At 49.7% G+C, this 18468-nt stretch overlaps 1 protein-coding gene across 1 annotated transcript in view; it reads right to left on the bottom strand.

Annotated features, from left to right (window-relative positions):
- Positions 1–18468, bottom strand: part of LOC140389020 (uncharacterized) — a 278261-nt gene that overhangs the window by 48529 nt on the left and 211264 nt on the right. The window contains exons 37-39 of the mRNA XM_072473187.1: positions 14488–14595; positions 9041–9112; positions 4210–4338 (exon numbers count right to left, since the gene is read on the bottom strand). Of these exons, the coding sequence (XP_072329288.1) occupies positions 4210–4338; positions 9041–9112; positions 14488–14595 (309 nt within the window). The remainder of the gene's footprint in view (positions 1–4209; positions 4339–9040; positions 9113–14487; positions 14596–18468) is intronic.

Below are 18468 nucleotides of genomic sequence, written 5' to 3'. Positions count from 1 at the left end.
GAGGCCAGTCTGCACCAACCAAAATAAGAGAAAAAAAACTTGCCGCTAATTTTAATCCCATTTTCCAGCACCTAGTCTATAGCCTTGTTGGTTACAGCACTTCAGATGCAGATAAGAAATTGGAATTAATTTTAAAAAGATGTCATCTAAATTTGCCACTTTCCAATATCGCTGAAGAGGAAATTCTATGCAAAGCGCTTGTCAATACAAGGGATACTGTGTACAACGTTGGTTCACAGGATCAAGAGAAGAGTTAGAATTACCAGTACATAACCCGTTGCACATTCCTGTGATAAAGCTACAAGCACAAAGAACTAATAATATGGGGAAAGGAATTTTCTTTAAAAACTAAAACTCAAGTTGTCTTCATATTGAGGTGCTCACCTGGAGGGCCTGGATTCAGTTCATAAAGGCCACGACCAAACAGCAGGAGGCATTAAAGATTCATGTCATGGTATTAGACAAAGGCAAATGCAAACATGCAAATCAAAACAAGAATTAATACAACATGACAACAGGTTTCCTCATTTCCTACAACACAAACATACAAAATGTGACAACATATATGAAAACAATAACTGGATAAAACAACATGAAGCAGTATTGGATCCGGCCATGTCACCAAGTATCCAAATGGAGAGTGTAAGATTGGGTCATCTTCCCAATGGTTAGTGTTAGAATTGATCAATGGAAAATGTTCTTTTTAATCCAGGCTTACTCAATGTGTTTGACTCTTAATGCTCTCGCAAATGGCCGAGCAAGCCACTTAGCTCAATGGCAATGAGGAATGGGCAACAAATGCTGGCATTGACAGTGACATCCACATCCCATGAAAGATTAAAGATGGCCGAGATTTTTAGGATGGCAGGGTTTCCTTAACTACCATCTGAAGCACCAGTGACAAATGCATCACCGTCTATATTGACTGTCCAACAAGCGCTTCAACAAGCTTTGCTGGCATGGAGATGGGGACTTGTACCTCTCACCTCAAGGAGCTGTCGGCTAATCTGATTGGCTAACAGCTTTCTAATCCTAGCAGTGCCAGTGTCAAGAAATTGTGGTATGTTTAAGTGATCTCTATTTGTATTGTTAAATATTAGATATAAGTGGATTTAGTGTAGGAGAGGATACACTCTAGTTATATTCATGTCAGACAAAAGTGTTTGCATGTATTTGTTTTCAGTTCAAACAGTGTTTCTTTGTGCTGAGAGAGTTTACGACGTGTAAAGTTAACGTGAGCTTGGAGGAAAGAATGAGTTGTTGTTTGGCAACCAGGAACCACTTTTCGGGAAAAGCCCTGTTTGAGTTTAGTTTTCAACTGGAAGCCAGCTTAGAAGGAGCTTAGCAGTAAGAGAGGGAACGTCTCTTACAGCTTTGTAAGAAAAGCCACAAAATGGAGTAAGCGTCAAGAAAGCAAGTACCCAAAATCTAAAGAACAGCTAGTTAAGGAAACTAGAGAAATGAAGAGAAGGTTCCAGGAACACTGAAGTTAAAGGAACAGAGGAAATTGAAATTGGAACAGGGTACTGTTCACTGAAGTCACAGACGTAGCAGAGAGGAAGTTGGCAAGTGAGAAGCCAAATATATATAAAATGATCCTAAGATTTGTGATGTTTTACTACGGCCGGTGAGGTTTGTGTAAAAACTTTAAAAGACTTCAAGATAAAGGAATCCTGAAAGGAGAGGTGGAAAACCGGGAGGCGGATCCTTGTTAAAACAGCTGAGGTAAAGCATTGTTTGAAAGAAGATTTTAAAATGTGTCTTTATGTGAGCGAGTTTAGAAACACTGGTGTGACAATTATCTGGGGAAATTTGAGGAGAAATCCACAGAAGATTGATTAAGTGGGTTTCAGAGTAGGGTGTTATCTGACCATAGTTACCCTGCTGGATTACAGACACTGTGTGCCTAGTGAGAACGTGAAATAAATTGTGTATCCTGTGTACATTTGTGAAGATAAAGGGGCGTGAAGGACTATTGTGTCATAATCAACGTTTTTAACGTTTAATCATTTTTTCTGCTGTCAAAGGCTAATTGGCATTCCCGTGACTCTGTTCCTCCATCTTTTATGAAAAAAGTAGCCAGAGGTCCATTCTGGGATCTCCCCGTTCAGTTGTAACATCAACTGGAATCGTAACACCAGACGTTGCAGTAGATAGTACCGGAACTGTAAGCAATCCCGACGGTCTAAGTCAAAGATGGCCATGACCATGGGGTCTCAGGTGGGGAGGTGAGGCCTGAGGGGTGGACAGAGAGTGGAGGGAATGTTGGTCGTGAGCCCAAGGTTTGTGTGTGGGGGGGGGGGGGGGGGGGGAGAGACCACCCACAGGTTTCAGACGTTGTGGGGCAGCGTCCAATGTCAAAAGGAGGTTCCCCCCCACCAATCCCCTTCCCGCCGAGCAGGGTCACTTTTCAGACTTCCCTCCACCGGCCTGTGAACCCCTCCTGCCAGGCTGGGTGGGAAACATTCCTGCAGTGGTCATTATTTAGCTACTTAAGGGTCTCAATTGGCTCAAGGACCGGTAGGCCGACCTCGGATTCACCCATCCCACCATAAAATTGCGGAGAGGTTAGGGCGGGCAGGAGCCACCCGAGGAATCTTCTGGGCCATACAACCCCACCCCTGCACCCGCCAGTGGGGTAACATAAAATTCTGCCCAGTATTAGACCTTGTCACGTATCTGAGCCCCCAATCAATGACAGATATTCATAAATAATGTTAATCACTTTATAAAAGATTGCTTTGTGCTTGGATACTTTGTCCAACACAAACAGCTATCCAAATACCTCTCTAATGTGCAAAGGTTTTTCTTAATTGCACAAATGGTTTAAGAAGCTCAGCAAAGCAAGGCCTCCCAATTAGCACAACCTTCCTTTTTGAGATGTGCCCCTGTGCCAGTCAATGCAGTTCTCAGTTGCTAGTAGGTTAAGCATGCCCTCCATTCCCTGGCATAGGGGTACATTTCAATGGGCAGGCCAGGAGACGCTACAATCCTTTTAGGTCTCTGTAGATTAAATGTTTGGCTTATCATGCACATGATTTTAAAAGCAAAGCTTCCAATGTAGTAAGCGTTTGGCAAAATGATGGAAAACAGAAAAAACACAAAAGGACGAACAAACCAAACATTTTCAGGAAGTACAAACTTCAAAATGTACAATTATTTGCTCAAGTATTGCTGCGAAAAGTAAGGGAGGCACACCTTGGACACGTGTTGTTTATTTCAGTAACGGAGCATTTCTAGAAAAAATTTGTTCAGGTGGTATTACTTCAAAATGGTAACAAATCCTCAATGACAGTGAATCCATGGCACACTACCTGTGGAGGACATGCCAAAGCAGAAAACCAGGCACTGGATTCTCCGATCCCTGGCATCGAAATTGCGTTCGGCGATGTGGTGGTATGTATTAGGGGTATTACGGTACCCTATGATGCCGAGAGGCTATTGGTGGATAGACGCTGGGTCCCGATTGGATCAGCCGCCTGCTTGCTCCACCCAGTAAGGCGGAGTATAAGAGCCCGGGTTCTCCCAGCAGCCGCATTCTGTAACTGTGCTGCTGGGGAACAAGTCTGTGTAATAAAGCCATCGTTTGACTCCTTCTCATCTCGTCTTGTGAGTGATTGATTGAGCTACAGGTGACAGGGCGGAGAATCCCCGATGACGATAGAATCGGAAGCGGCGGCGCCTTTGCGATGCTCCGCCCCTGAAAGGAGTACCCCGCACGCCATTTCCGACCGGCCAAGTTCCCGATGGCATGAGACACAGTCCAGCACCACCATAGTCGGGGGAGGGCCGATCCGCGGGCAGGGAGGGGTATTGTTCGGGGCTGGAGGCACTGTGGGGGGTGGGTGGGGGGAGGGGGGGGGGTCCAGGGCACGCAAGCCAGCCAAAGGGGGGGAATATTTTTGCGGTCCGGGTCCACGGGCTGCGTCGACCATGAAGTACGGCCACGGAACCCGGCAATTCTCCATGCCGTATCGGCAGCCAGAGCTGGGAGCTCCACGCTGCCTGGCTGCTAGCACCCCGCCCCGGAGCAGGGAATCGGCGGCCCTTTTGCGCCAGTTTTCATGCCGGCGTGTGGACTTAGTCTCCCAAATGGAGAATCCAGCCCCAGTGGTTGGGATTGCAGGTAGCAGACTCTGGTTCTATCTGTCCACAGGTGGTGTTATGCAAATGAAAAACATGATCCCTTCAGGTAACGTACTTTCCTACCTTCTGGTCCTCGATCTCCTATTCGACCCGTTGGGCATCGACCTGGGCTTCCTGAATGTCCTGGGTCACCCTTTACACCTTTTGATCCAGGTGATCCTGGTGATCCCATAGATCCAGGTTCACTCAGTCCTTTTCAATTACAGAAATGTTAATAATAATGGGACACATCACAGGATAAAACTGAAGTTATAACCTCGAGGTAATTAATGCTCTAATGACAGCAGCAATGAAAAAACATAGCAAACAAAGTGAACATGATATTATAGAAATTGGACGCTGCCCCACAACATCTGAAGCCTGTGGGTGCCCTCCCCCCCCCCCCCCCCCGTCTGATGCCTGTGGGTGCCCCCCCCCCCCCCCCCCCGCCCCCCGCCCCCGCCTCCCCACACAGTTTGAATGTATTTGGTATCTGTGTTCACAAAATGGTGTTAGAGTGATCTGTCGCTGTGCTCAGTATCTATTTCCGAGGGATATGATTTGTATCAGAAAAAGCATTTCAGTGCAATAATGGGGGATTTTCCGCCCGATCGCCGGATACGATTTCGGCGTCGGGTGACGGAGACTCCCGCCCTAAATGTTGACACCATGAAAGTGTGGACTTTCATGACAGAAAAACCGGCGCCACACCTGCCCCGATTCCGATACCGCTACTGGGAGAGCACGTGGACGCCACGTGGAACACAATCAATTCTACTGAAAACGTTGCCGGATTGGCCGGATCCACGATTGATACTCAGGAGGCTGACAAGCCGCAGCCGCACATAAATGATCCACCCCCCCACACACACCATCCCAGTCAACAAGATGGCTGGAAGGAGAGCAGCGCCACGATTCAGAACCGCCGAGCTGGAGACCCTCCTGGACGCGATGGAGGAGAGACAGATGATCCTATACCACGGCCCGGGAGGAAGGCCGCCAGTCGCCGCTGCCCGCAGTGTCTAGCCGCAGGTGGCACAGGAAGTCAGCGCCGTGGGCAGCGTCAAACGGACTGGCATCCAGTGCAGGAAAAAACTGCATGACCTCCTCAGGGCGGCCAGGGTGAGTTGGCAGCACCATGCCCATGGCAATAACCCCCCCCCCACACACACACCTGTAACCCAGCAAAACCCCACCCTGCCCCACATGCGGGCACCCACATGCCGGGTGCCTTGGCCACTGAGGCGACCAGCTACCCACCCCCTGGGCTGCATGCAGCGGACCGTCTAACTGTGTTGCTGTATGTGTTCCCCTCCCCCTCCCCTGGAGAAGGCCGTGCGCACAACCGCCGGGAGCAGGAGCAGAGGGTTTCCTCCAGGAGCTCTGGTTTCCTCCCACAGTCCAAAGATGTGCAGGTTAGGTGGATTGGCCATGCTAAACTGCCCTTAGTGTCCAAAAAAGGTTAAGTGGGGTTACGAGTGTGGGCTTAAATGGGGTGCTAATTCCAGGGGCTGGTGCAGACTCAATGGGCCGAATGGCCTGTTTTGCACTGTAAATTCTATGATTCCATGTTAAGATTGGAGGGGGGCCACCAGGCCTGTGGTCCCTCACCTTGGCTGAGCAGAGGGCCCTGAACGTGGCCGGCGGTCCGGAGGAAAAGGAGGTCTCTGGGGTGGAGTGGTTCCACAGACCAGGAAGTGAGACCCTGCTGAGTTTCTGTTCCCCATGCCATGCGTGTCAAGACCCTTCCCTCACCCCCACACCACCCTCGCCCTCCACCATCCTCACCCTACACCCTCACCCTCAACCACCAACTCTCCCTCCCTCTTCCACTCGCAGCCCGTCCCATGGAGTAGCCCGGGAGCCATCGGGCACCCCAAGTGAGGAGGAGGTGATGGGGCCCGTGCCGGTGACTCTTGCAGGGGAGCTGCCGGAACACCGCAGCACCTCGGACACCCACCCCCCTTCCTGTCCCTGGCGCATCTGGTGGGCAGCGGGCAGAAAACGGGGGCACCACACCACCTGAAATGAAATGAAGTTACTGTGTACAGCCCCTAGTCGCCACATTCCGGCGCCTGTTCGGGGAGGCTGGTACGGGAATTGAACCGTGCTGCTGGCCTGCCTTGGTCTGCTTTCAAAGCCAGCGATTTAGCCCTGTGCCAAACAGCCCCTGGGAAACATGAGCAGCGGGCGGGCCCATCCAGGCTGGGTTGCCCCAGAAGATGCGCGCCAACAGGGACCCTCACCGCAGGGCAAGAGTCTCAACAGGCAGCCTCCACTCCTGCTGTATTGTCTGGGTGTATCTTTAGGGCCCGTAGGGCCAGAAAGTTAGACACCGGTTAAGTTGGCACAGGTGCAGGGCACCTTGAAGTCATTGGGGTTGGGGCACAGTTCTGTAAATATTTGTGCACAATAAACATTTGTTACCACCTTTACAACCGGCCTCGGTTCCTGTCTGATGGGTGTGATGGTGGGCTGGTCTGGGCTGGCCGGGGGGACGGACGACTGATGCAGACCCTTTGGGTGGACTGTGCTCACCCCCCCCCCCCTCTCCACCACCACTGCCACCCCAGGGATTCGGAGCGACCTTGCAATGGAATGGCCAGCCCGCATGCAGAGATCACCCAGGTGGACGGTGCAACCGTGGGCAGGGGTCAGATGTTGTCATACGATACGGAGCACCAGAGCTTATCGCAAAGCGGGTTATCATCATCCTCCATCCCATGGACCAGACCCGTTGTTACTGCCAACCAAGGGCCCCCAGCTCGTATCGCTGCAGGTATGTATAACGGAGGGGGTGCAAGCGGGGGGTTTGGAGGGGTGGGACGTGAGGGGGTTTGGTGTTGAGACGCAGTGTCCGTATCCCTGGCCAGCCCCCCCCTTTCACCCTCCTAGTCGATGAGCCTGGAGGCGACCACAGCGTCCCGTGTGCTTTGGCCCTGGCGCACATGTCGTGCGGCCTCCCATGACCCAAGTCCTGCCCATGCTCCCCCTCCCCCGCATCCTCCTCGAGGCGCGAGGCCTGCCCTTCCTCCTCATGCTCCTCCTCCAGCACATCGCCACTCTGCTGCGCGATGTTGTGGAGGACGCTGCAGGCCGCCAGAATACGAGCGTCTCTCCGAGTGTCATTCTGCAGGGCCCCTGCAGAATGGTCCAGGCACCTGAACAGCATCTTCAGGAGGCCGAAGCACTGCTTTTTCACACTCCTGGTCGCTGTATGGGCATCGTTGTAGCGGGTCTCTGCGTCGGTCAGTGGCCTCCGGATAGGTGTTATCAGTCACGGCCGCGAAGGGTAACCCGTCGCCCAGGAGCCAACTCCTCAGCCGAGGGGAGGGGAGGGTTCTCGCACGTGTCAGGAATCGCTAGGATGAAAGCATCGTGCACACTGCTCGCGAGTCAGGTGCAGAGGTGTACGATGCGCAGCTGATGGTCACAGAGCAGCTGAATGTTGAGTGGTACACCTTTCGGTTTGTGTAGAGCGGCCTGTTAACCGCAGGTGGCCGTAGGACAACATGCATCCCGTTGATTGCCCCCTGGACCTGGGGCATCCCGGCAATGGCGACGAACCCTGCTGCTCGGGCATCCTGGTGGGCTCGGTCCACATCGAAATGGATCTATTGATCCACCTGGGCATTTGGGCCTCCGTGACGGCGTGGATGCACCTGTGCACTGAGATCTGTGTGATCCTGGACAGGTCCTCACTCGGTGCCTGGAAGAATCACATGGCATAAAGGTTCAGGGTGACTGTCACCTTGACAGTCACCGGGAGCGGGTGTCCTCCCCCATACCCCTGCGGTGCCAGGTGTACAATCATATGGCAGATACGTCGCAATGTCTCTCTGCTCAACCGGAGTCTTTGACGTCATGCCCAGTCCGGCAGGTCCTTGAATATCAGGTAGTGACGGTACACACGAGGCCTCATGCGGTGCCTCCTTGGCACCTCCTCCGCAGCCTGTTGACACGCCAGCCCTCTCGCCTGGGCGGCTGCCACCTGCCCCTCTGCTGCCCCTCTGCTGCCCGCTCCGCTGCTGCAACTTCCACCTCCTCTTCGAGCGGCTGCAGCTCATATGGCCGCAGGGCATCCCGCAGAGCCGTGCCGTCCCCCAGGGCAGCCACCATTGCTGGTCGAACTCCAAAATATTGTCTGCAGGGGATGAAACATGTTAGCATGGTGCACACTCCTGGGCCAAACCAGGTTCCACTGGGTGGTCCTCTGGTGGGTGGCCGCCGGTTGGGTGGGGAGTTTGGGGCGGGGCGGTGTGGTTGGGGGGGAAGAGGGGTGCACTCAAACGGCCGGTGTCACTGTGTAGAACCAGGGGCCGAGGTGGGTGGTCAGTGGGTGCGCAGCAAGATGGGTGCCGTTATGGCGGTCAGTCCTGAGAACCGCTCCTATCTCATTGGGGGTTTACCCCGGCCGCCTGGCCTGTCCCCCCCTTCCCTCGGCACCGGCAGGGCCCCACCCCATCCCAGCCAGCACGGCCAGTGTCCGGGATAGCAGCACGCGGTCACTCCTCTCTCTCTCAGCAGCCAGCACACCAGGTTGACTATTCTTGAGAGCACACGTGGACCGCGCCATCGGGAACTCAGCCCATAGGAAGCGGAGAATCGCGGTCGGGCCCACTAATGATATGCAAAAACCGTTTCAACGCCGCGCGCCGCACGTCACATTTACACCATTTTTGGGGGTGCCAGAGAATCGCAATTTGGCGTCAAACCTGCACCTGCTGTGATTTTAGCATCAGAGGCTATTCTCCACCCAATTGCGTTTCCCGATTTCGGAGCCGGCCAACGGGGAACCCCGCCCAATGTGCTTGGGTGTTACTGGTATCTGGTTGAAGGAATTTGGTCGTTGAATAGAATGGTTGAACAATTAAACGGTGTTTAAAATTATAGAAAATAATTTTGCAGCTTTTACCTGGAGATCCAAGAGTTCCTTTTTGTCCTTGCAATCCATTTAGTCCATGTAAACCAGGTGATCCAGGTTGACCTAGAATAAAGGGAAGATTGTTTCCAGTAACTTAATTGTCTCTTTTTTATTAAAATTCCCATTAAGGGGCAAAATAGCGTGACCGATCCACCCATCCTGCACATTTTTGGGTTGTGGGGGTGAGGTCCACACAGACACGGGGAGAATGTGCAAACTCCAAATGGTAATTGTCTCTTTTTAAGGCAGCAGCCAAGATAGGTCTAAGAATACGAGAACAGAGGAAGCTGGAAAAACTCAGCAGTCTGTCAGCATCTATGAGGAGAGAAAACACAGTTTTCAGCGTTAACCCTGATAGGTGCTGGCAGACCTGATGAGTGTTTTCCAGCATCCTCACCACCGCCCTATTCCCAGTAACCCCATAACCCCACATAACCTGTGCATCTTTGGACCCTTTAGCCTGAGATGCCCTTGGCGGGCATTCTCTGGAGGGCCTGGACCTGAATGGACCTGGCCAACTTTCGGGTGTTACTGTTGTCACTGTGCTGCCCTGTTCTCTCGCTGCCCTGAGATGCACCGGTGTCAGGGAAGGGTGGAAACCGCTAGTATCCATGGCGTAAGACCCTGGAATGGGCTCCAGCTATTCCTCCTCCATCGGGGTGCTTGTGTGCCTTTGGGTTATTCCACCGGATGGAGGGACAGCTGCAGTGAGCTCCAGAGGCCTCTGCGTCACCTGGTGCTACCGGTCCTGGAGGCCCGCCATGTTCTGAACCCTGGTGTGGAAGCTCTCAGCAATGGATCTCTGTGTCTCAACCAAGCTTTGGAGCCCTCTGTCTGGACCATGCTCATGAGGCCCTCAGCCATGGTACTCAGAGCTCAGAGGCTGAGCCATGCCTTGGACTCTGCCACTCATGGCTTGGAAGTCCTGCCCCAGGCTTTCCACAGCAGTCGCCACCTTTGCAGTGTTGACCTGGATGCCACGCAATGTCAGCACAATCTCTTGCGACTTCAGGCTTTGGCACTCCTCCAATCGGCCTTGCAATTGCTGGCATGCCTCATCATGCTTGAATGGCCTTGAAGTAGTCAGCTGTGAAACTAATCGCAATGTTTATAAATATCAAGGTATGATTGACAGCTCCTTGACCACACCAAAGAGACTTAAGAGCTTTCTGTTATTTCACAGCTGACTCAAATGTAAAGGGAGATGAATAAAACAATGCAGGCAGCTGGGTTTGGGTGGAAGCTGTCAATCAAAGCCCAGGGAAAGCAATTCCACAGAGATGAATGAATGGCTAACATATCAAAGATCTAGTGGCCTTCTCTTTCCAGGAATTAACAGGTGGTGCTTTCTGTGCCTGAGCCAGCAGGTGTATTGCACAGGTGAGTGTTAAAGCAGTGATTTTGTTTTCACTGTCTATGTCTGGACTGCTCTTTAGCTTCCATTCAGGGGTCTCTCTTCTTTTTCTATCTCTTTTGTAGACTCTTTGTGTTTTTCGCACAAATTGTTTTCCTACCTGACTTTATATCAACAACAAATTTGGCTACAATACACTCGGTCCCTTCATCCAAGTCATTGTAAATTGTCAATAGTTGAGATTCTAGCACTGATTCCTGTAACACACCACTAATTAGTTTGCTAACCTAAAAGTTACCCATGTATCCCTACTCTGTTTCCTGTTAGTTAGCCAATGCTCTATCCATGCTAAGATATCACTTCCATCTCCATAAGCGCTTGAGCAGTAACCTTTTATGTGGCAACTTATTGAATGCCTAATACGCTACATCTGCTGGTACCCTGTTATCCATCTGCTTGTAACACCCTCAAAGAACATTAATACATTTAAAAAAGTGCTGATTGGTTGGCAAGTAGACTCTGATTGGTGGCGGGTTTGCCAAGGAAAAAGTACAAGTTAATGGTGACTGACAGTTAACTGCCAAGCATTGTTTTAACATTTAAACCAGGCAACTTGGCTCTGATTGGTTAAGGCATTGCCCTGGTGAATGAACCAATGAATGGCTTTCACTTACTTCATTAAGCTGAAACAGGTGCAATGTGTGTACATGTTCCTTATGTCTGCAAAGAACAGTGTATTAATATATATATAGCCTCCAGAACACACAAAAATGTCACACTGTGAATTTGACTGACATTCTTAAATTAGATGTCATAGAATCATAGAATTTGCAGTATAGAAGGAGGCCATTTGGCCCATCGAGTCTGCATCATCTCTTGGAAAGAGCACTCTACTTAAGCCCACACCGCCACCCTTTCCCTGTAACCCAGTAACCCCATCTCACCTTTTTTGGACACTAAGGGCAGTTTATCGTGGCCAATCCCCTAACCTGCACATCTTTGGACTGTCAGGGTCATATTTCACACACTGAGGATTATTTGACAAATGCTGTCCAATTGTAGGATCATATTTAATATTGGACATTGTGTTTTGAGTTTTGCAAGCACGGGCTGGTTGTGTGTGGTCTGTACCTTGCTCATTGCGAACAGTGGAAGGGATATGCTGTTTGATACAATCCAGCAGTCTATGGATGTACAGTCTACATACCTAGCAACATACTGGCATCAAATCCATATACTACATTACTCGTTTGTGTGATAAGTGAGTAATAACAAAGTGTCCAACATTAGATGTGATTCCATGATTGGACAACATTTGCTAAATTGTCCGTTGGACTCAGTGTGGCCCATTTGCATGTACTGGAAGCTACATTCATTAATAAATAAGACCCTGGGCGAAATTCTCCCCCAACGGCGGGATGTCCGCCGACTGGCGCCAAAGACGGCGCCAATCAGACGGGCATCGCGCCGGCCCAAAGGTGCGGAATGCTCCGCATCTTTGGCGGCCTAGCCCCAACATTGAGGGGCTAGGCCGACGCCGGAGGGATTTCCGCCCCGCCAGCTGGTGGAAATGGCGTTTGTTGCCCCGCCAGCTGGCGCGGAAATGCGGCGCATGCGCGGGAGCGTCAGCGGCCGCTGTCAGTTTCCCGCGCATGCGCAGTGGGGGGAGTCTCTTCCGCCTCCGCCATGCTGGAGGCTGTAGCGGAGGCGGAAGGGAAGGAGTGCCCCCACGGCACAGGCCCGCCCGCGGATCGGTGGGCCCCGATCGCGGGCCAGGCCACCGTGGGGGCACCCCCCGGGGTCAGATCGCCCCGTGCCCCCCCCCCCCCCAGGACCCCGGAACCCGCCCATGCCGCCTGGTCCCGCCGGTAAATACCAGGTTTGATTTACGCCGGCGGGACAGGCAATTCCTGGGCGGGACTTCGGCCCATTCGGGCCGGAGAATCCAGCGGGGGGTCCCGCCAACCGGCGCGGCCCGATTCCCGCCCCCGCCCAATCTCCGGTACCGGAGACTTCGGCGGGGGCGGGATTCACGGCGGCCAACGGCCATTCTCCGACCCGGCAGGGGGTCGGAGAATGACGCCCCCAGACAGAAAGAGCATGTACATACATTGCATCTATTTCAGGTTAACAAGATAAATAATAATAATTCACTGGTCCATTCCCTTGGACAATGCCTTGACCAATGCGAGTCAAGCTGCCTGACTTATATTTTCAAGCAATGCTTGGCAGTTAACTGTCAGTCACCATTAACTGGTGAATTCTTCATGGTAATACCTCTACCAGTCTGAGTCCATTTGCCAACCAACCAGCGCTCTCTTCTCATACAGCCTAAAGTTGTTGTTTTGCCCGACATTGTTATTCTTGTGATTGTCCTGATGAGTGCAAGACAAAAAGCTTTGTCAAAATGTCTTTTCTCTGCTGTACACAAATTCTGGACTATCAAATAACTATTAATAGATTTCTCAAATGCAATTTCCCTGTCACAAAACCATGGTAACACTGCTTGACAGTATTATGATCTTCTAAACAACTTATTATTGCCTTCTTAATAATAGATGTTAGCATGTTCCCAGAAAGATGTTAGGCTAACTGACCGATAGCTTCCTGCTTTCTGCCTCCCTCCTTTCTTGAATGAGGTGTTACATTTGCAGATTTTCAATCCATTGTGATCTTTCCAGAATCTGGACCATTTTGGGAGATTGCAACCAATGCACCCACTATATCGCAGCCTTTTAAGATCTTAGGATGCAGACCATCAGGTCCAGGGGACTTGTTATGCTTTAACCCCCATTAGTTTCCCCAGTACTCATTCGCTAGTGATAGCGATTCTTTTTGCCTCTTGTTTTTTTTACTATTCCTGGGATGCTTTTTTGTGTCTTCTACTGTGGAACAATACATGTTCAAAGACATTGCCATTTCCCAGTTTCCCATTATTAATTCCCTGGTCTCACCCTCTATGGGACCAATGCTTATTTTAGTCATTGTTTTCCTTTTTATACATTTGCAGACGTTTTTGTTATTTCTTACCACAGTCTAATGTCTCCTTTCTTATTTTTTTAGCTATCCTTTCCTAGTTTCTAAAGCTTTCCCAATCTTCTGGAAAACCACTCATCTTTCCAGCATTATGCATCCTTTCTTTTAGATTGATACCATCTTTAACTTCCTTATTTTGTCATTGATTATGCATCCTTCTTGTAGAGCCCTTCATTCTCAATGGAATATATCTTTATTGATGGTTCTAAATAACTCCTTAAATGTCTGCCATTTCTTCTCTTCCATCTTATCTTTTAACCTATTTTCCCATTCCACTTTAGCCAACTCTGTCTCCATTCCTTTTAATAACCTGTATCGTGTAAGTTTATGTCTTTAGTTTCAGGCCCATAAATCTCACCTTCAAACTGAGTGGCAAGAAGCATGAGGCTGGACTTAGTACCATTGATTCTATGTAGTTCAGTCTCTTCGAGACATAAATAAATGGGACTCCAACCAAGAGAACACAGAACACAGAATTTATAATGCAGAAGGAGGCCATCCGGCCCATCGAGTCTGCACCAGCCCTTGGAAAGAGCACTCTACCTAAGCCCACACCTCCACCCTATCCCCATACTTCCACCCTATCCCCGCAACCCCACCTTACCTATTTTTTTGTTGGACACTATGGGCAATTTATCATGGCCAATCCACCTACCCCTGTACATCTTTGGACTGTGGGAGGAAACCGGAGCACCCGGAGGAAACCCATGCAGACACAGGGAGAATGTGCAGACTCCGCACAGCCAGTGACCCAAGCCGGGAATCGAACCTGGGACCCTGGCGCTGTGAAGCCATTCTGCTAACCACTATGCTACTGTGCTGCCCGGAACAGTCAGTAAAACAGAAGTTGCATATTTTGTGTGGTTCTGCTTTTATGAAGTCGGCTCCATTTTATGATTGTTATGGAAACTTATCCAGGAAAACTCTTCAGTTTGTTATACACTCTTTATAGTGGTAATATACATCTGTATTCTTACCTGCTCCAACCTCTCAAACAGTCATTATTGAAAAAGGCACTAACAGGTGGTCATGCTATATCTCAATTTACCTTTGGAACCTTGCGGGCCAGGAGGTCCCACAGATCCTGGTTTTCCTTGGATACCGGGTAATCCTATTGGTCCTGGGCGTCCTGAATCTCCTGGAGGTCCTTGATACCCTAATGAGATTAACCAACACAATCATTATAGTACAAGTTGATCATGTGACCATGTTGAAAATGTGTTTTAACTTTTGGTTAATACTCTGGTACAGTACTACTTTACCCCTATACATCACCAAATCCACTTCAAAAATTAACTGACTACTTATTCCAATGAATATTGCCAGTTCCACAGGGGTACATTCACATCCGGCAGTATTCTCAGTTCCCGCTGTAGCACCAACCTCTCCGTTCTCTCTGGCAGCGGTAGCCCGGCCTTTATGTTTCTTACAAATGCAAAATATTTTCACTGGGTACAGCACAGTTTATATCGTTAGTCACAGACTTTTCAGCTTTACAGCCAACATTGCTCTATCACGATGAAGCTGTTGGAATATGTTCAGTTTCCTAGGCATCCCAATCCTCTCCCCACACCTGCTGTTTCAGGATAGCACGGTATCGCAGCGGGTAGCACGGTGGCTTCACCGCACCAGGGTCCCAGGTTCGATTCCCGGCTGGGTCACTGTCTGCGTGGAGTCTGCACGTTCTCCCAGTGTCTGCGTGGGTTTCCTCCGGGTGCTGCGGTTTCCTCCCACTAGTCCCGAAAGACGTGCTGCTAGGTGAATTGGACATCCTGAATTCTCCTGTGTACCCGAACAGGTGCCGGAATGTGGTGATTAGGGGCTTTTCACAGTAACTTCATTGCAGTGTTAATGTAAGCCTACTTGTGACAATAATTTTTTTTTAAAAGATGTGAAGTGGGGTGTTAAAACACAAGCCAGTCACTATGGATGATGTGTCTTTCATATCTTCATGCTGCAGGCAACAACAATCACTTCTTTTTCTGAAGGTTCTTTTGTAAGAACCTGTGATTGAAGTATAATGTTACTTTTCTTCCCCAATTGTGCTGTAATTCTTGGACATTATATGCACCATGTGTACAGTGGCATTCATCTTCTAATCGTTCTTCAAGTTCTGGCAGTCCTGTCACATCCAGCTGTGAATGGTGGTGAACAATTAACTGGAGGAGGGGGCTCCACAAATATCCCCAGCCTCAATGATGGGGTGAGCCCAGCTCATCAGTGCAAAAGACAAGGCTGAGGCATTCTCAACAATCTTCATCCAAAAGTGCAAGGTGGATGATCCATCCCGGCCTCCTCCGGAGGTCCCCAGCATCATAGCTGCCAGTCCTCAGTCAATTAGATTCACTCCAAATGACAGCAAGAAATGGCTGAAGGCACCAGATACTGCAATGGCTATGGGCCCTGACTCCAAAACTAGACGCATATCTAGCCAAGCAGTTCCAGTATAGCTACAACATTAACTTTGTCCAATAATGTGGAATGCTATCCAGATATGTCCAGTCCGCAAAAAGCAGGACAAATCCATTCTGGACAATTACCACCCCTTTGGTCTACTTTCAATCATCAAAGTAACGGAAGGTATGATTGCAAGTGCTGTCAAATAAACAGCAATAACCTGAGCACTGATCTTCACTTTGGCTTCTTCCAGGACTGGTCAGCTCCTGACCTCATAGAACATAGAAAATACAGCACAGAACAGGCCCTTCGGCCCACGATGTTGTGCCGAACCTTTGTCCTAGATTAATCAAAGATTATCATTGAATTTACAGTGCAGAAGGAGGCCATTCGGCCCCGAGTCTGCACCGGCTCTTGGAAAGAGCACCCCACCCAAACTCAACACCTCCACCCAACACCAAGGGCAATTTTGGACACTAAGGGCAATTTATCATGGCCAATCCACCTACCCTGCACATCTTTGGACCGTGGGAGGAAACCGGAGCACCCGGAGGAAACCCACGCAGACACGGGGAGGACGTGCAGACTCCGCACAGACAGTGACCCAAGCCGAATCGAACCTGGGACCCTGGAGCTGTGAAGCAATTGTGCTATCCACAATGCTACCGTGCTGCCCTTAAGAACAAATAAATCTACACTATATCATTTTACCGTAATCCATGTACCTATCCAATAGCTGCTTGAAGGTCCCTAATGTTTCCGACTCAACTACTTCCACAGGCAGTGCATTCCATGCCCCCACTACTCTCTGGGTAAAGAACCTACCTCTGATATCCCTCCTATATCTTCCACCTTTCACCTTAAATTTATGTCCCCTTGTAATGGTTTGTTCCACCCGGGGAAAAAGTCTCTGACTGTCTACTCTATCTATTCCCCTGATCATCTTATAAACCTCTATCAAGTCGCCCCTCATCCTTCTCCGTTCTAATGAGAAAAGGCCTAGCACCCTCAACCTTTCCTCGTAAGACCTACTCTCCATTCCAGGTAACATCCTGGTAAATCTTCTTTGCACCTTTTCCAAAGCTTCCACATCCTTCCTAAAATGAGGTGACCAGAACTGTACACAGTACTCCAAATGTGGCCTTACCAAAGTTTTGTACAGCTGCATCATCACCTCACGGCTCTTAAATTCAATCCCTCTGTTAATGAACGCGAGCACACCATAGGCCTTCTTCACAGCTCTATCCACTTGAGTGGCAACTTTCAAAGATGTATGAACATAGACCCCAAGATCTCTCTGCTCCTCCACATTGCCAAGAACTCTACCGTTAACCCTGTATTCCGCATTCATATTTGTCCTTCCAAAATGGACAACCTCACACTTTTCAGGGTTAAACTCCATCTGCCACTTCTCAGCCCAGCTCTGCATCCTATCTATGTCTCTTTGCAGCCGACAACAGCCCTCCTTACTATCCACAACTCCACCAATCTTCGTATCGTCTGCAAATTTACTGACCCACCCTTCAACTCCCTCATCCAAGTCATTAATGAAAATCACAAACAGCAGAGGACCCAGAACTGATCCCTGCGGTACGCCACTGGTAACTGGGATCCAGGCTGAATATTTGCCATCCACCGCCACTCTCTGACTTCTATCGGTTAGCCAGTTCGTTATCCAACTGGCCAAATTTCCCACTATTCCATGCCTCCTTACTTTCTGCAGAAGCCTACCATGGGGAACCTTATCAAATGCCTTACTAAAATCCATGTACACTACATCCACTGCTTTACCTTCATCCACATGCTTGGTCACCTCCTCAAAGAATTCAATAAGATTTGTAAGGCAAGACCTACTCCTCACAAATCCGTGCTGACTATCCCTAATCAAGCAGTATCTTTCCAGATGCTCAGAAATCCTATCCTTCAGTACCCTTTCCATTACCTTGCCTACCACCGAAGTAAGACTAACTGGCCTGTAATTCCCAGGGTTATCCCTAGTCCCTTTTTTGAACAGGGGCACGACATTCGCCACTCTCCAATCCCCTGGTACCACCCCTGTTGACAGTGAGGACGAAAAGATCATTGCCAACGGCTCTGCAATTTCATCTCTTGCTTCCCATAGAATCCTTGGATATATCCCGTCAGGCCCGGAGGACTTGTCTATCCTCAAGTTTTTCAAAATGCCCAACACATCTTCCTTCCTAACAAGTATTTCCTCGAGCTTACCAGTCTGTTTCACACTGTCCTCTCCAACAATATCGCCCCTCTCATTTGTAAATACAGAAGAAAAGTACTCGCTCAAGACCTCTCCTATCTCTTCAGACTCAATACACAATCTCCCGCTACTGTCCTTGATCGGACCTACCCTCGCTCTAGTCATTCTCATATTTCTCACATATGTGTAAAAGGCCTTGGGGTTTCCTTGATCCTACCTGCCAAAGATTGTTCATGCCCTCTCTTAGCTCTCCTAATCCCTTTCTTCAGTTCCCTCCTGGCTATCTTGTATCCCTCCAATGCCCTGTCTGAACCTTGTTTCCTCAGCCTTACATAAGTCTCCTTTTTCCTCTTAACAAGACATTCAACCTCTCTTGTCAACCATGGTTCCCTCACTCGACCATCTCTTCCCTGCCTG

This window comes from Scyliorhinus torazame, chromosome 14 (genome assembly GCF_047496885.1).
Source record: "Scyliorhinus torazame isolate Kashiwa2021f chromosome 14, sScyTor2.1, whole genome shotgun sequence".
NCBI classification, from domain to species: domain Eukaryota; kingdom Metazoa; phylum Chordata; class Chondrichthyes; order Carcharhiniformes; family Scyliorhinidae; genus Scyliorhinus; species Scyliorhinus torazame.
This window is presented reverse-complemented; position numbering and strand designations above follow the sequence as displayed.